General features: G+C 66.4%; 2 protein-coding genes across 2 annotated transcripts in view; both read left to right on the top strand.

Annotated features, from left to right (window-relative positions):
* Positions 1-7,385, top strand: part of SCRT1 (scratch family transcriptional repressor 1) — a gene marked incomplete at both ends in the record, with an annotated part of 9,336 nt that extends 1,951 nt beyond the window's left edge. Inside the window, 3 exons of the mRNA XM_079901789.1 lie at positions 1-1,079; positions 2,712-2,885; positions 7,123-7,385. The exon at positions 1-1,079 is cut by the window's left edge and continues 4 nt beyond it. Coding sequence (XP_079757915.1) covers positions 1-1,079; positions 2,712-2,885; positions 7,123-7,385 — 1,516 coding nt within the window. The remainder of the gene's footprint in view (positions 1,080-2,711; positions 2,886-7,122) is intronic.
* On the top strand, positions 7,298-16,756 carry DGAT1 (diacylglycerol O-acyltransferase 1). Its single transcript, XM_079901781.1, has 17 exons — positions 7,298-7,586; positions 11,725-11,812; positions 13,890-13,930; positions 14,025-14,110; positions 14,193-14,245; positions 14,480-14,585; positions 14,731-14,847; positions 14,951-15,025; positions 15,112-15,215; positions 15,303-15,341; positions 15,443-15,484; positions 15,559-15,603; positions 15,681-15,793; positions 15,878-15,943; positions 16,036-16,123; positions 16,207-16,269; positions 16,362-16,756. The coding sequence occupies exons 1-17, from the start codon at positions 7,390-7,392 to the stop codon at positions 16,515-16,517; spliced, it is 1,479 nt and encodes a 492-aa protein (XP_079757907.1). The 5' UTR covers positions 7,298-7,389; the 3' UTR covers positions 16,518-16,756.
* Positions 16,757-16,946: the final 190 nt, after the last annotated feature.

The raw sequence follows: 16,946 nt of genomic DNA on the forward strand, positions 1-16,946 counted from the left end.
GTACGCTGCGGCCGTGCGGGGAGAGCTGGGCCCGGCGGCTGCGGGCTCGGCGCCGCCGCCCACCCCGCGCCCGGAGCTGGCCACAGCCGCGGGTGGCTACATCAACGGCGATGCGGCGGTCAGCGAGGGTTACGCTGCTGACGCCTTCTTCATCACCGACGGGCGCTCCCGCCGCAAGGCCGCCAACGCCAATGCCGCCGCCGCCCCCTCCACGGCCTCGGCGGCGGCCCCCGACGGCGACGGCGGAGGCGGGGCCGGGGCAGGCACGCGCGGTGCGGGATCGGGGGCCGGGGGTCGGGGCGGCGCGCGCGCGGGGGCGAGCACCGAGGCGCGTGCGGGGCCTGGGGCCGGCAGCGCGGGAGGCCGGCATGCGTGCGGCGAGTGCGGCAAAACGTACGCCACGTCGTCGAACCTGAGCCGCCACAAGCAGACGCACCGCAGCCTGGACAGTCAGCTGGCGCGGCGCTGCCCGACGTGCGGCAAGGTGTACGTGTCCATGCCGGCCATGGCCATGCACCTGCTCACGCACGACCTGCGCCACAAGTGCGGCGTGTGCGGCAAGGCCTTCTCCAGGCCCTGGCTGCTGCAGGGCCACATGCGCTCCCACACCGGCGAGAAACCCTTCGGCTGCGCGCACTGCGGCAAGGCCTTCGCCGACCGCTCCAACCTGCGCGCGCACATGCAGACGCACTCGGCCTTCAAGCACTTCCAGTGCAAGCGCTGCAAGAAGAGCTTCGCGCTCAAGTCCTATCTCAACAAGCACTACGAGTCGGCTTCAAGGGGCGCCGCCGCCGCCGGCCCCCCGGCCCCGGCGCCCGCCGCGGCGCCTCAGCTCAGCCCCCGTGCAGGCCTAGGGCGGCGTGGCCTCCGCCGGCCGGGTCGGCTCTCAGCAATACGGGCCCCCCAGGGAGGTCCTCCGCCGGCGAACGGGCGGAGGGGGCCGGAGGGCGGGCCCCTCCTCACAGCAATAGGGGGAGGGGGCCCGGCCCCGCCCCGCCCGCCGGGGGCCCTGCCGGCCCCTTCAAGCAATAGGGTCCCGAGGGGAGACCCACCCCGAGCCCCCTCCCTTCCCCTCCAGGGTGCCCCAGGCTTTTTCCCAGCAATAGGGTCGAGGAGACCCAGAACCGAACCTCATCTCCGAGTTAGGTCTCTGAAGACCGGGGTGGGGTGAGGTAGGGAGCGCCCCCTTCCTCCCTCTTCTGCGCCCCTGGATCGTGTCGCAGAGACTCAGGTCTTCCCCACCCCTTCCCAAGCCTTCCAGGGCCAGGCCTGCGGCCTAGACGTCCAGGGAGCCGGTCCCTCCCCAGCAGCAGGCGGGGGAGGGGCAGGATGGGGGGCTGCAGAGGCGTCCCTACTCCTCAGTGTTCGTTGAACCCCAGGAGTGTTAGACGCGTTGGGGATCGGGGAGGGGGGCGGATGGCGGCACCTCTCTCCCTTGGGTTCCTTCTGGGGCCTCAGTCCGAGCCGCTCTCCTACCCTCGCCTCGCATCCCCTGCCAAATCCGAATTCTTCCAGCCCAGCTTCCCGGGCTCTGTCCTCCATAACGAATAATAATGACGCATATCAAATCGCATGGACTTATCCGACCTCCTCAGAACCCGCTCCCGCCCTGCCCCGGGGCCCCCTCCCTCGTACCCGGGCATTCGGTGTTGGAGGACGGATTTCTGGGGCCCGGCAGGCAGGCCTGGGCACAGCCCTCTACACACCTCTCTGTATTCGCTTTGCGGGTAAAGCCCCCTGGGGGGGGGTTGCGGATGCGTCGGGTTTCTTTCTGTATTTGTACGTTATATTTATGAACGGATTGCACTCGGGTCAGGGAAGGGGCGCTGCGGCCCCTATCCTTCCCGCCGACGCCAGGGGTTTGGGATGTCCTGGATCACTTTCCCCGCCCCTGAACCCCGCCCCACCCGGGCTCCGCCTCTTGGGAGCCTCAGGCCCCGCCTCTCAGAGGCCGGTCCCCTCCCTGGAACCCCAGGCCCCGCCCTCACTCTGTTGCCAACTTACGCCCGTCTATGCCAAAGCCTCGGCGGCGACACCGCCCCAAGGGCCCGCCCCATTGGCCGCCGCCTTTGTGACGTCACTGCATGCAGCCCCACCCACCTCCCGTCCCTTCCCGGGGCTGCCCGCTCCCTGTCCCTCTTAGTTAGTCCGAAGCCGACTATAGAGCAATAATGCGCACTGCATGCGAAGCTGCCGCCGCCTCTAGAGTTACTGAGAATCAGGTATCCCCCTGCCCCACCCACCCCATAGGCCCCTAGATCAGGGACGCTGCGCGGGGCCGGACGCGCAGACTTTCTTCCCCCTCCTCCTCCCTCCTCCTCCTCCTCCCCCCCACGGCAGAGGCCGGCGGGTGTAATGGTTTCAGGGGCGGGGCGGGGTGGTTGCCCCCCAAGACCCCTCCTTCAGTCGTCCATCACCCACCAATCCTTCATTAGGCACCAACTATGTTCCAGGCCCCCTTCTGAGTCCGCTAGGGACGTGGCGACCTGCGGGGTGTGTGTGTGTGTGTGTGTGTGTGTGTGTGTGTGTGTGTGTGTGTGTGTACGTTTGTGACGGGCCCAACGGGCTTGGGTGGGCCAGGGATGGCCGCAGGTGCAGAGAGAGCCGCGGTCCCTAGACCTAACCGTGGCCCCTCACTCCTCCCCGCCCCAGCGCCGAGCTAGTGCTGGGGGCAGTGGGGCTCTGCCTTTGACTTGGGCCTGGGTTCTCAGCTCAGGTGGCACAGACCGAGGGCCCCAAGGCCCAGCGCCACCAGGGCCACCCATACCGAATCCCATTCCTTCCATCCCCTGGCAATGAGGGCTCTGTCACGTCAGTCCAGGGCTCCAGGCCAGAAGAAAAGGTGCACGCTGGAGCATTTGACCTGGCTAGCCCCATCCCCGTGGGTACCAAGCCCAGCTGCTACTCCGCTGCTCCTGCAGCGGGGCACCTGGACCCGAGAGGCCACACAGCAGAGCCCACGCCCAAGACCCCTACATCCCAGCTTGGTGTTCACACAGCCCCCAAGCTGGGGCCTGCCCCGCTTGCGCCGGGCACACCTGCATGCACACGCACACACAGGCACCCCACTCTACCCCACATGCCTATCTACCTACCTAAGGAGAAGGCCGGAGGGCTGTGGGCCGGCCAGGGTCTCCCGCTTCTCCCCACACCCCGCCGCCGCCGTGGAAAGCCATGGGCCCCCTCCCGCCCCCATAACTAAGCAGCACAATAACCGACTTAGCGAATTCAGGTAGAAGGAACGTTTAGGTAGCACCTATTTTGTACTGATTCTACGAGTAGGGCCCGAGATGCGGGGGCCCTCGGGTGGGGGCTGCGGCCGCCGGCCCGCCCCGCCCCCACCCCCGCCTGCGCCCCGCCGCCTTGTACATACTCCCACCCGGAACAGGCCGGGATTTTTACTCGGGCCGCGCCCCTCTTCCGCCCCCGTTTGGGGCCGGGCCGGCCGGACAGACGGACGGACGGACAGACCTCCTTCCTAAGCACAATAGCACCAGCTCCCCGGAGCACCGCACCTCCACGAGGAGAATAAATGCCACTCTTGATAGAACTCGGAGTGTCGGGCTGATGTATACAGGGCTGGGCCCGCGCAGCAGGGGGCACTGGGGTCACCTAGGAGGCGTCTTCCGGGTCCTGCCGCTCGTAAGAGGTCGGGGCAGGCGCAGGCCCAGCGCTGGGAGTGGCACCCTACCCACACAGCCTTGGAGTCGCGCCGCTGCCTTTTGCTGGGGTGCGCCCGTGTCTTCTTTTGCGAGAAGGCAGTCTTCCACCCTGGAGGGCCGGCTTGTCAGACCCCTGAAGGCAAGGCAGTTAGCATTTCTCCTGTGGCAGGTGACTCTGCTCTGTGCCAGGAACTGGGGAGGCTACAGTCAGATCTGGCCCGGGACTGATCTAGAATGGCCAGAGGAGGTGCAGCAGGGCCTGTAATCCTGTGGCCTGGGACACCCCCACTCTTCCTGTAGGGGCTCCTGCTGTCCCTACAGGCCTGACAGCCACCAGCGAGCCTTCCTCGATGCCACTGGAGAACATGGGGACAGCAGAGGGTGTGGGGTCTGACCCCTTCCTGCAGCCTGCTGTCCACATCCTGACTCCCAGACTCAGGGGATATGTTCCCACACTGAGGAGCCCTCCATAGGTAGCTGGGCCAGGCTGGCTCTGGGGAGGAGGTGCCCAGGGGTCATAGGAGTTCCCACAGCCGCCCACAGCCACCCACAGCCCTCGGGCTCTAGACAGGACGTCATGTTGAGGAGATGAGGGGCAGGGCTGTGCTGGGCTCAGAGAGCCCAGGGACATGGACTCCTACCGCAGCAAATGCCCTCGGCACCCAGGGAGGTAGGCATGAGCTGAGAGGTCCCACATCTTTGGAGACATGTGGTCAAACCAGGTCATCCCAGGCCCAGAGCAGCTGTCTGCACACTGGCAGGGGACAGGCCCACCCAGACTCCACTGGTATGGACAGCAGGGGAGACTGACCTGCAACAGACCATAGCCTGTGGGCCTGCTGCTCAGGGTGGGGCTCACCTGGAGGTGGGCGCCCCCTTCTGGGGAGCGTCATCAGCCTTAACAACCTCAGGAAAGCCCCCAGTATTGGTAGAGGATAGGTAGGAAGCATTGCCTAATTTGCATATGAAGACTGAGCCTCAGGGGGAGGAACAACTTGTCCAAGGGCTGCCTTTGACTTAAGCCCTGCCCAATACCCCACCCATCCTAAACTCAGATTCACACCTGGGTGGGCACCAATGGCAGGGAGGAAGGCTCTCAGAGGTCCACTCCTCCCCAGGGCTCCTCAGCTTCGGGGTCTGGATTGACTGTTTCTGCTTCTCCAAGACTCTAAGGGGCAGTGGGGGTGGAAGGATGGAGGCTGCCTCCCCGGTGCCTGGGACGAGCCCACGCTTGTCTCCACAGGTGTCCATGGACAGAACTTTGCATTCCAGAGAACAGGCTGCTGGTCACCATGTCCAGTGTCTTCCCTCACAGGCTTCCTTGGCCTGCCCGCGGTGCCTCCAACCTAGTGTCAGCTCGAGGCCCTTTCTAAACCCCAAAACCCTTCCAGCCCTTTATTCGACCAGACCTGCAGGTTCCTCACCCCGGGCCAGGTGTTGCTTCCACCAGCAGGGAAACTCGCCACTGAGCTTTCTTCGACAACTCCTCATGCACACATTTGTCCCCAAACAACCTCACCTACCTTGACCTTTTGCCTCTCCCCTGTGGGTCTGGGCCGCACCGCACCCAGGATCCTGAGGTGCTGGGGCTGTGGGCGGGGCTGGCGTAGGCCCCACCTCCCTCCTAGAAGTCCCGCCCACTATCAACCACAGGCCTCCGCCTCCCTCAGACAGGCCCTGCACCCCGCTGGTACAGGGGCTCTTCCTTATTGGTGCCTTCACAGCCCCTGCCTTCCCATTGGCTCGAGGCCTTCATCTTGCTCTCAACTTCGGTGGTGGAACCCTTGGTTCCCCCACAGGCCCCGGTCAGATCGGTCCTTTCTGACGGCCCCCAGTCCACCCTGGTCCCCTCACTCCTACTGCTTCTTGTCTGCCGACGACTTGGAGCCTGGACGCGGACACAGGCAGCCGCTTCTAACACGGCCCTTCACTCCTCGTTGGCTACTGCGCTCAGCCTCTCTGGGCCTACTGGCAGCCTGAGCCGTCGATCTTCTCCTCTACCAATCAGCGTGCCAGTCCGGGCCGGCCCTCTAGTCTTGGCTCTTTATTGGAGGATGGCAGGGCCAGAAGGTGCGCGGAGACACGTGGGCGTGGGTGGGGAGCTTACCACTAGCTGCCTGGGAGAGGTCATTGGGAGGGAGGGCCAGAGCTCCCAGGGCTCACCCCTACGCTGCGGGCTCCCGAGAGGACCCTCTCCTGCGTCCGACCTCCCTTGGGATCAGTACTCAGAAAGGCCTAGCTCCCCCTGGCTCAGGTCTGCCTAGGAACAGACGAACGTTCTTGGACACTGGATAAGAGACGGGGCTGGTCCTGACCCGCCGAGGCTGGGCCATGTGGGCACGCAGGAGGGGTTCTGGCGCCCAATGAGGGCGGCCCCTTTAGCAGGCTACTCGAAAACACCTGCAAGGTAGCCTCAGCCTGCCAGGAAGGGATGCCAGGCTGCTATAAGTCGCAAATGGTCCGGTGGCAGAAGCACGTGTCACCAGGGGGCCCAGGTGCCTGTCCGTGGAGGTGATGGATCCAGGGCAAGCCGGGCGGGAAGGAGGGCTGACCTCAGGCTGAGCCTCTGGGTTTATTTGCTTTCAGAGAGGTGATCTTCTCAGCCTTGCTTACCTCAGAGGAGTGAATGGAGTGGGTTCTGCGGCTAAGGGTGTTTCTTGGGTAAACCAGGCCTGAGCCCCCAGTGAACCCTCGCATCCGGAAATCCAGGATACTCACACTCCATGCTCTTTGCAAAATGCAGGTCAAGCCAAGTGGGACCGGACTTGCCCGCCCACGGTTCTCCCCGTGCAGTTGTTATGGTGTATTAGTTGCTTCATTTAACGACTGGATGACTGCAGACTGTGCAATGACACAGAAGCCTCTGGGCCGCCGCGAACTGGCACTTCAGGATCCCCACGCCCTGGCAAAACTGGCCCGGGTGCGAAAGGCGGGAAGCTCTGCAAGTCTGCGGACGAGGGCAGAAGGGGGCTGGGTGGAGAGGCGGGCCGGGCGTGCCCATTGTGGGGGCGAGGGCAGCACCCTTGCCCTTCCCCGTCCTGGGCCTGCAGGGGAGAAGTGCTGCCCTGGGCGTAGGTGGGCCAGGTGGAGGTACCCGGGACGCGGGGCCTGGGGCCTTTCTCTCGCTCCATCCTTTGGCCTGGCGCTTGTCTGAACAACCTAAGCGGAGGAAAAGCGGGGGCCTACGGTAGTAACTAGAGAGCTCGCGGAGCATCAACGCCCTAGGTGTCTGTCTGACAGTAACGCACGAGGCATTTCATAAATAACCTACATCCCCACACCCCGCGCCTGGGCTGAGGCATGACGAAACCCTGCGTTGAAAGAGCAGGACAAGGGTCAGGCAGCGGTCAGGAGGGGCTTCCAGCTGCCAGGAAGCCGCGCGTTTTCCGCCGAGGCCCTCGGGGAGCAGCGTCCGCCCCTGGCTGCGCGCCCGCCTCCGCGCTCCGGCTTGCGCCATGAGACTACAACTCCCAGCGTGCCCCGCGCGCCAGCGGACTACAAATGGACGCGCGCCGCGGCCACGGGCCAGTTAGCAGCTCCGGGAGCGACGCTGCCGCGGGCTCGGGGAGGACCCGGCGGTTGCGCGCTGATTGGCGGCGCAGGCTACGGCGGCCGACAGGGGGCGGTGGCGGCCTCTGGCCGAGGGACCGGAGGCGGGGCCTCGGGCCTCGGGCGCTGCGAGCGCGGTGGACCACGACTCCGCCGCGGCTGGGTGCGGGCTGAGGCCATGGGCGATCGCAGCGGCGCGAGCGGCTCCCGGCGCCGGAGGACGGGGTCGCGGCCCTCGAGCCAGGGCGGCAGCGGGCCCCCGGCGGCAGCGGCGGAAGAGGAGGTACGGGACGTGGGCGCCGGGGGGGACGCGCCTGCCCCGGAGAAGGACAAGGACGGAGACGTCGACGTGGGCAGCGGCCAGTGGGATTTGAGGTAGCGGTGCGCCTGACCCCTAACCTTTGACCCCGACCCGGGGCCTGCGCGACCCTCGCTGTTCCCCCAGGCGTGTCCGCCGCAGCTCGGATTCCGAGCCCGAGAGCCTGGCTTCCGGACTTTGCGTGGACAGGTGTGCCCCTTGGGCCTCCGCGGGGAAACTTAGGGAGAGGTTAGGGGTGGAGGGTCGCCTGACAGAGTCACACAGGTGGGGGCGCCGAGGGGAGCCGGCCCAGCTTCCAGACGCCCCCCCCTGCCCATCTTTAGGTGGGTCCTGAGGCTCTTTCCCAGGGTGAGCCCAGAACCTGGAGCCCGAGGTGGGCTGGTTCCAGCCACCCGTACTGTCTTCTTCCTGGAAGGAGATGGATGGCGTCTGGCGGTGTGTGATGAAGGGGGCCCCTCCTGAGGGCTATGAGGGGTGCCTTGTGGGTAGATAAGGCTCCCAGAGGAGGGTGGGCTGGCTGGGGAGTGGGCCAGCAGGAGCTTGGGACTGCCTGAGGAAAGGGGCAGGGGGCAATGCGAGAGGGTTTCTCATTCCTTGCAGACCCTCCCAAGAATGGTCTTCACAAAGGTCCGTCATCCTTCACCCAGCGATTGATTGGCCTGGGGTCCTGCTTATGTTACCAGCACAAATGCCTGCTCTAGGGTCAGAGATGGGTCCTGTATCGGGACTCTCACCCCTGGCTGGGGTACAGGAGAAGGGTTTGAAGTGGGCACACCCACAGGTGGTCTCCCTGCTTAGCTGAAGGACTCATGGGAAGCGGGTGGGGAGCAAGCTGTGGCTGATGGCGAGGACCTGGCCCACCTGGGCATTGGCTAAGTCCTGCAGCTGGCTCCAGGCGGTCGCTTTGTCGTCCTCCGCGCCCCCTCCCCCCACCGGAGCCTTCCCGGCCCAGGGGCCCTCAGGGACTCTGGCTTTGGAAGCAGCTCCAGAGCTAGAGATTATCAAGGAGGAAGTGGGCAACCTGTCAGTGGGTTGGCAAGGATTTGCTCTCTCATGAAAGAAGAACCGAGGCTTTCTTCACTGGGAACTGTGGGGAGGGGATGGGCAAGGCAGCTGTGGTGCGGGCACTGTCCTTGCCCTTGGGGTGCGCACAGTTCACCTGGGAGATAAGATAATCTCAGCACTGAGCAGTGTGGGCAAAGGTCTGGCGCAGAGTTCATGAGGGCGGCTCTCCTGAGGGGTGCTGGCTTCCTGTGGGCCTGAGGTGGGACTGAGGGAGGATGCAAAGGATAGGAGTGTCCTGGAGTCCCCTCTGCCACCTCCCCACATTATCCTCTCCAGGAGGCAGGGGCGTGGCTGGCTCCATCTCCCTCTGGAGGGGGTGGGATTTGGGGTCATTTTGTATGAGATGGGGGGAGTGTGCCAGCTTTGGGCCAAGCTGTCACCCTGGGCGGGCAGTCACTTTCCTGCTCTACGCAGGTCAGGTGGCCAGAAGCCTCCCCTGTACTCCTGCTAGTTGGGCTGAGCCAGCAGGAGCCCCGACTGCCCACCGTCAAGGCTGGGACCCTTGGGAAGAGGAGCTGGAGGTGGCAGGGATGGGCCACAGTCCCCTCGGGTCTGCAGGACACACAGGCTCTGTGCGCTTGTCCCTCATGCCAGATACCGCAGGGGTTGGGTCTCCTGGGGCAGAACCAGGCCTTGCTCTGTCTGCCCGCTTGGCATCTGGCCTCCGCCGCCCCTCCTCCCCGTCATCTTCCTCTCACCTGCCGCCTCTCCTCCCTGCTTGTTCCTCCCCCTTCTTCCTCCCTCCCCTCCCGACACTTCCTGCTCACCTTGGCCTGGCCGGGGCGGTCACGCTCTGGGTGGGGCCGGAAGGAGGGCCGCCCCTCTAGCCCTGCCTCTCAGCTCATTCCTTTCAGGTGCACCACACTCGCCTGTGCGCTCTCCAGCCCTTGGTTCACAGGCCCTCCAGGCGGGGCCTTCTTGTCGTGGGGCTCTCCCAGGGGTTTGTCTCTGGGGTGTCCTCTGTTTCTCCCTCTCTAGCAGGGACTGAGGACACGGGGAGCCCACCCAACTGGAGGAAGTGCCAAGGGGGTGGCAGCTGGGAGGCGAGCTGGCACCCTGCCCCCTCCTTGTTCTAACTGGCCCTGGAGCTGGACCGTGTGGTCCCGCGTGTGTGGTCCACACTTGGGGCTGTGCCTCTGGGCAGACTTTGAACCTCAGTGAGCCTCAGTTTCCCTGTGTGCCCGCCTCCCAGTGCTGGTGTGAGGTGGTGAAAGAGGTGATACCTGTGATGAGTTAGAATGGCCCTGCTGGCTGGGTGGGACTTGGGAGCAGGTGGGCAGGCCGCTGGAGGGCACAGAGGCGTGGGCAGCGCCTGCAGTAGGGGAGAGGGTGACAGAGCTCTGGGCAAGGCGGCCAGGCCCCGCGTCCATGCCAACTATGCCTGGTGCCCTCTGGTCCACTGCAGCTGACTGCATCGGCAAGGCTGGACCTCTGTGGGGATTGGTGGGCGGTGGGCTTCCTTCCCTGGGTCGGGCCCTCCGACCTCTGGGGGCACAGAGCTGCCTGGGCTGGGGGTCGTCAGAAGGCCGGTGGAGGGACCTGAGGGGCGGGTGTGGGTGGCTTGGGGAAGGCCTTAGGAGCTTGACAGCAGCGATCTGGGAGAGCTTTTATAATGTTACTTGTTGTCAGGTTTGGAAAATGCCACCGCTCCCTCACCCCCAGTTTCATCTTAGAGATTGCTGCAGATAAAGTCAGCGTGGTCTTCTCGGTGGCCCAAAGCGGGCAGGGGTCACGCTGTTGTGAAACAGTCCCCTGGGCGTGTCGAGCCGGGCGTGGACATGCAGATGGCGGTTGGCAGCTTGTAGCATGAGGTGGCTTTGGGACGTTTCCAGTAAAAGCGACTGGGCTTGAATTTGGGGGAGGGTTCTGGGCAAGCCCGGCCAGTGGAGAGGCCCAGAGACTGTCCTGTCTGGGGAGCTGGGCCTTGGAGCTCTGCTTGCCTCTTCGAAAGGCAGAGCGCCTGGGGTGGAGCTCACAGCCCCGCTGCGCGTGCTCCAGGATGGCGCTGGAGGGCTGGTGCGAGGAGGCCAGGGCTGTGACTGGGAGAGGCGGGTGGGCCAGGTGGGGGCAGACCTCGGTCTGGGAAGGCAGAGGTCAGACCGTCAGCACTGCCCTGGCTGAAGATGCTGAGTGGTGTCTCGTCCTCCCTGGCCCTCATCTCCTGGGTGCGGCTGTCTGAGTGCTGACCCCAGCCGTAGCCAGGCCTGCCACAGAGGCAGGGCCACCCCCGGAGGCCCTGTCTTCTCCTGTGCCCCAGCTGCCTCTTGAGGTGGAGCTGTGTCCACAGGAGGGAAGGGGAGGCCCTGGCTTCTCTTACAAAACCGGAGGCCTTGCTCAATGCCGTGGAAGGCCTCCTGGTGGCAGGGCACTGGGGGTGAGGCGGGGCTGCCGCCAAGGACCGGCACGAGGTCTGAGCCTTGCCCCGCCGTGCTGTGGCCCCTCCACCTCTGCCTCGCCCTGAGGGTCAGGCAGGGACGTGAGGGTCTGCGTCTGTGTCCCCCAGCCCCGGCGCTGGGTGGGAGCGCTCAAGGGCGGGGGGCACCGAAAGCGCCTCCGCTGGCTTCTACTGTAGACCTCCCTGCCGTCAGGCGTCCAGTGCCTGGGTGCCGGTGCCCGCTGGGACCTGTGTGGGCCAGATGGAGGGAGGAGGCGGTTGGAGTGGGGCCCTTGGCTCACTGGGTGGTGGGCTGGGCTGACTGCAAAGGCAGATTCGCACCCCCCCATCTGTCCAGCATTGCCGGATGGGCCCCCGGACCCCTGGGGTGGACTCTTCCTGTGGGCCATCAGCACTCCTTAGCCAGCGAGGGTGGCGGCAACCAGAGGCAGCTGCGGGGGGAGGGGTGCTCCCAGCCTGGGGGACTCCAGCCGCCCCGTAGCCAGCTCCTGCCTGTGGCGTGCCCCGCCCACCGCCTCTGGGTGTTCCTGAGAGCTTGGCACGGCCTGGCCCCTCTCTGGTGACAGTTGGGGAGTAGGCTGGTGGGCAGATGGGCGTGCGCTGCCCAGAGTGAGGGGCTGGGTGTGGCCAGGTTCACAGGTGTCTGCCAGTGCTGGGAGGCATGGGCCTGCTTCGGGCCTCGCTCGAGGTTCTCACTGCCTTGGGCCCTGCGGGTGCCCACTCCTGCTTTCCAGGTGCCACCGCCTGCAGGATTCTCTGTTCAGCTCTGACAGTGGCTTCAACAACTACCGTGGCATCCTGAATTGGTGTGTGGTGATGCTGGTAAGTAGGGTGGCATCTTGGAGCAGGTGTCCCTGTGGCCAGGCGGGGCACGAGCTCTGCCCCCTGGGGCGGGTGGCCAGAGCTTTTGTGGCTGGGCTGAGTGGAGGGGGATCGCGGTGGCGGTGCCTGCAGCGGCCGTATACTGGGCTCCCGGAGGGCACACACTCAACCCTTGTCCCTGTTGAATCCCAGGAGACGCCTGCAGGGCTAGCGTGGGAGCCTTTGTGCCGTGGGCTGTGCCCGAGGGGCTGGGGTCTCCTGAGGGGCTTCTCTGGCTTGGCGTGGGGGCAGGAAGGAGTAGATGGGCTGGTGGGCCTTGGGGCTGTGGAAGGGGTGCTGTGGGCGCAGGGCCTCCTGGCAGCGCGTGTGAGTGGTCTTGGGGCTCCGCGAAGAGTTTCCTCTTCTGTTCCAAATGGCCCTCATGGGCGTGGAGCCCCCGGGCAGGCCTGGACTTGGAGGAGCAGGGGTGAGAATACGGTTCTAGCCCCGGGCTCCCCTCCCTCAGTCTCAGGAGGGTGAGAGTGGGGAGCCCCGCGCCTGCCTCGCTCCGCGGCCTGGTCGAGGCCACTGCTTCAGGGGCCCCGCTCCTCCGGCATTTGGCAGCTAGAGTCCAGCGCTCCAGGGTACAGCCTTCGGGCGGGGCAGGGGGCAGGGGCCTCTCTGGGCTCTGCCCCCGCCACTCAGGGCTGACGTGGCACATCACCCTTGACCCTCCACCCGACGTGTCTGCCTGTCTTGGGCGTGGCTCCCGCAGCTGCCCGTGTGCAAGGGGCTCCCGCACCTTCCCTGCCTGTGGCCCCAGGAGGCTCCCTGGGGAGCTGTGGGGCACCGTGCAGCCTGGTGGGTGAGAAGCTGGCTGGGCAAGGGGAGGGCGGGCCATTGGCCAGCCCAGACCCAGGAGATGACGTGTCCCTGGTCTCTGGAGGCCGTTGCCGGCCGAGGCTGGGTTTGTGAAGAGGGGGTCGTGTGGGGCGGGCCCTCAGCTGCCTGGGCGGCACTGTCTGCTCCCCTGCAGCCCCTGGGCCTGCCTGGCCCTTTGGTGTCGCCCCAAAGCCTTCCCCCTGCTTCTGGTACCTCTGCCACACCCTTCCTGTAGGAGACGCGCATCCCGCGCTGCGTCCCCTCTGCAGCCTGGGCCTCCAGGTGGGTGCTGCCTGTTTGCAGCTCCAGCTCTCGCCGGCTGTGAGCTCTCAGGACAGGCCACCGCCAGGTGGGGTGACACCGTAGGACCGCGTGTGTCCTGGTAAGCTGGCCGCTCAGGCGTGTGACTGGGAGAGGGTGTGGCAGCTGGCCCCTGCATCTCTGAGCTTGTTCACCTCCTCGTGAACCTTGCCAGGTAAGGGACCCCACCAGTGTCCCCTGGAGAAGCATCACTTTTCTGCGGACCCTTCCGTAACCTGCACGGGGCCTGTGCCTTGTGGGGTGAGGGAGCAGGTCCCCGTCCCTGCAGAGGAAAGCCAGGCCCCCAGCCACCGGCTAAGGCAAGAGCTTGTTGTGATGGGGCTCCATCCTCAGCTGCTGTTGCCGCAGGAATGGCTGAGGCGGGCAGGGGCGTGAGTCACAGTGTGGCGTTCCAGGCCCAGCTTCCCCCGGCCCCTCAGGACTCTGGCCCACAGGGCGTGGGCACTCCCGGTGCAGCGCCTGCCACACGGCCGGGCTCTGCGAGGACTGGCCCGACTGGCAGGGCGGCGCCCTGGGCGTGGGTCGTGGCTCCATCCGGCAGGCTTGGACTTTGGGACTGTTGCTGTGGCCTTGGGGCCCTCACCAGCTCGGTGGGATGGGTGCGGGCTGCTGGACGGCGTGGGTCTCTGTCTGCTGCTGAAGACACAGGCATCTGGGAGATGCCTGGTGTCGGGGCGGCTCCTGTTGGCGTGCCGGGGGCAGTGCCGAGGGGCTTCCCGCCCCTGCGCTGGCGTCTGCGGGGTGGCTGGCGAGTCTTGGAGCTTGGCGTGAGGTCAGGCAGGGCTGGGCCTGCAGGGTGGAGGCTGCTGCTGGGACCCACGGGTGCCGGGAGGAGCTGGGGTGGCTGTTCCGGGGCCAGAGGTGACGGAGTCGTGTCCCTCTCTCTCTCTTGCAGGTCTTGAGCAATGCGCGGTTATTTTTAGAGAACCTCATCAAGTGAGTGGGCCCTGGCCCTGCCCCACCCACTGCCAGCTCAGGCCCCGCCCTTCTCCCCCGCTCAGACCCTCATCCCCCACCTGCCCATCCGCAGGTACGGCATCCTGGTGGATCCCATCCAGGTGGTGTCTCTGTTTCTGAAGGACCCCTACAGCTGGCCCGCCCTGTGCCTGGTCATTGGTGAGCTGAGTGCCCAGGAGGCCTCGGGTGGGGACGGGGCTGACCCGAGCCTGAACCTGCCCTGTGGCGCTTCTGTCCTCAGTGGCCAACGTCTTTGCCGTGGCTGCGTTCCAGGTGGAGAAGCGCCTGGCTGTGGTGAGCAGCACCCTCACGCCCACCCTCGCCCTGCCCGGAGGTCTGCTCCCCTCCAGCCAGACTTAGGGCAGACCAGCTGCCCGGCCCACTGTGTCTCATCCAGGCTTTGGGGCTGTGTGTGGCTTTCCCGGGAGGGGCTGCACCACAGGCCTGGCAGCCATGCCCTCGGGAGACCCTCTGGCCGGGGAGTGAGGGCCCCCGGCTGAGCGCTGTGCTCCCCCCCCGCCACCTCAGGGTGCCCTGACGGAGCCAGCAGGGCTGCTGCTGCACGTGGTCAACTTGGCCACTATTCTCTGCTTCCCGGCGGCTGTGGCCTTACTGCTTGAGTCCATCACTCCAGGTGGGCCACCCGTCTCAGCCCCATCCCAACCTGTCTCTGGGGCCCGTAGGAGAGACCTAGGCGAGCCACAGGGGCTGCCCCTGTGGCCGTGGCTCTCCTGTGGCCAGTGTGGGAGGTGCATGGCCTGAGCTTGCCTCTCCTGCAGTGGGCTCCGTGCTGGCTCTGATGGCGTACACCATCCTCTTCCTCAAGCTGTTCTCCTATCGGGACGTCAACCTGTGGTGCCGACAGCAGCGCAGGGCTAGGGCCAAGGCCAAGGCTGGTGAGGGGCTGCCTGGGGCTGGGGCCACCCGGGGCTGCCACCTGCTGTGGGGCTGGACCCGGGCGGCATCGCAGCCTCACCCCGCCCTGCCACTTGCTCGTAGCTGCTGCGGGTAAGAAGGCCAACGGGGGAGCCGCCCAGTGCACCGTGAGCTACCCTGACAACCTGACTTACCGAGGTGAGAACCCTGCCAGGGCCTGGGGGAGGGGCGCTGCTGGGGGCCGGGGCCTCGGCCTGCTAGCCCCACCCTCCCTCCCATTGCAGATTTGTACTACTTCCTCTTTGCCCCCACCCTGTGTTACGAGCTCAACTTCCCCCGCTCCGCCCGCATCCGAAAGCGTTTCCTGCTGCGTCGGCTCCTTGAGATGGTGAGGCTGGAGGCTGGGGCCCTCGCGGGCTGGGGGGCCACGGGGCACTGGGGGGTTCAGCCCGCTGTTCTCTGCTTCCTCCTCCAGCTGTTCCTCACGCAGCTCATGGTGGGGCTGATTCAGCAGGTACGCGGGCTGGGCTGGGGGCTGCGCTGTGCGGGGTGGGGGAGTTGCTGGAGGAGGGTAGCTCGGGCGGCCAGCGAGCTGACACCCTGCCCTCTTTGCAGTGGATGGTCCCCACCATCCAGAACTCCATGAAGCCCTTCAAGGTGAGCAGGCAGGCCCTCGCGGGGTGGGGTCTGAGGGCGGGGCCGAGGGAGCCAGCTGCACCCTGTCTCTGCAGGACATGGACCACTCCCGCATCATCGAGCGCCTCCTGAAGCTGGCGGTGAGCAGCCTGGCGGGTTGGGGCATGTGGGGGGCGGGGTGGTGGTGTTCTGGAACCTGGCACGCGCCTCCCCGCAGGTCCCCAACCACCTCATCTGGCTCATCTTCTTCTACTGGCTGTTCCACTCCTGCCTTAACGCCGTGGCCGAGCTCATGCACTTCGGAGACCGGGAGTTCTATCGGGACTGGTGGTGGGTGGCCTTGGGTGTGGGGCCGGGGGCTGGGGGGGGAGGGCCCTGGCGCAGCCCGGTCACCCGCCGTCTCCCGACCCCCAGGAACTCTGAGTCCGTCACCTACTTTTGGCAGAACTGGAACATCCCCGTACACAAGTGGTGCCTAAGGTGGGTGTGGGCGCTGCAGCCAGCAGGCGGGCGGCACATGGCCCGGGCGCCCGCCCCACGGCCGCCCGCCCCACGGCTGCTCCCTTTTGCAGACACTTCTACAAGCCCATGCTCCGGAAGGGCAGCAGCAAGTGGGTAGCCAGGACGGGGGTGTTCCTGGCTTCGGCCTTCTTCCACGAGGTCAGTGCCCTGTGGGCGCGTCTGCCCCACCTTGGGCGGGGGTGGCCGAGGGGTAAGCTGACGCCCCTCTCGCCCCCACCCAGTACCTGGTGAGCGTCCCTCTGCGCATGTTCCGCCTCTGGGCCTTCACGGGCATGATGGCTCAGGTGAGCACCCCGCGTGGCCGGGCATCCGCTCCGCGCCCGGGAGCCAGCCCCGTGGTCGCTGAGGCCTGCTAACCGGGCCCCCGTGTCCCCAGATCCCACTGGCCTGGATAGTGGGCCGCTTCTTCCGCGGCAACTACGGCAACGCGGCCGTGTGGCTGACCATCATCATCGGGCAGCCGGTGGCGGTGCTCATGTACGTCCACGACTACTACGTGCTCAACCACGAGGCCCCGACGGCCGCGGCCTGAGCCGCTCCGGGCCGGCCCTCCCTGCCGTGGCTGCCCGCCTTGCCTCACTGCCCGTGGCTGGAGCCGGCCCCCCACCTGTGTGCTGGGGAGAGGCCTGGCTGCTCGATGCTGCCTCTCTGCCCCTATGGGGCACCCTCCTGCCCCCTCAGGGACGGCAGACTGGGCCCGTGGGAGGTGCCAGCAGTCGGGAGCTGTGCCGATCCTGCCCAGGGGTCTGAATGTGTCAATAAAGCGCTGTCCACAGTGAGCTCCCTCAGCCTCCGGGGCACGGGGCTGCTGGGAGGTGGTGGCCGTCCCAGTCCCGCGGGGGCGGCCTTCCTTGGGCTGGACCATGGGAGGGGGATCTGGGTCCCTTCGGCATCCCAGGGCCTGGAGCAGTTGCCCGGCTGTGGCTGGGCTGGGGGGAGGGGGTGCGCGGCATAGGACACA

The sequence above is a fragment of the Stenella coeruleoalba genome (assembly GCF_951394435.1).
Source record: "Stenella coeruleoalba genome assembly, chromosome: 17".
In the NCBI taxonomy this organism is placed as follows: Eukaryota; Metazoa; Chordata; class Mammalia; order Artiodactyla; family Delphinidae; genus Stenella; species Stenella coeruleoalba.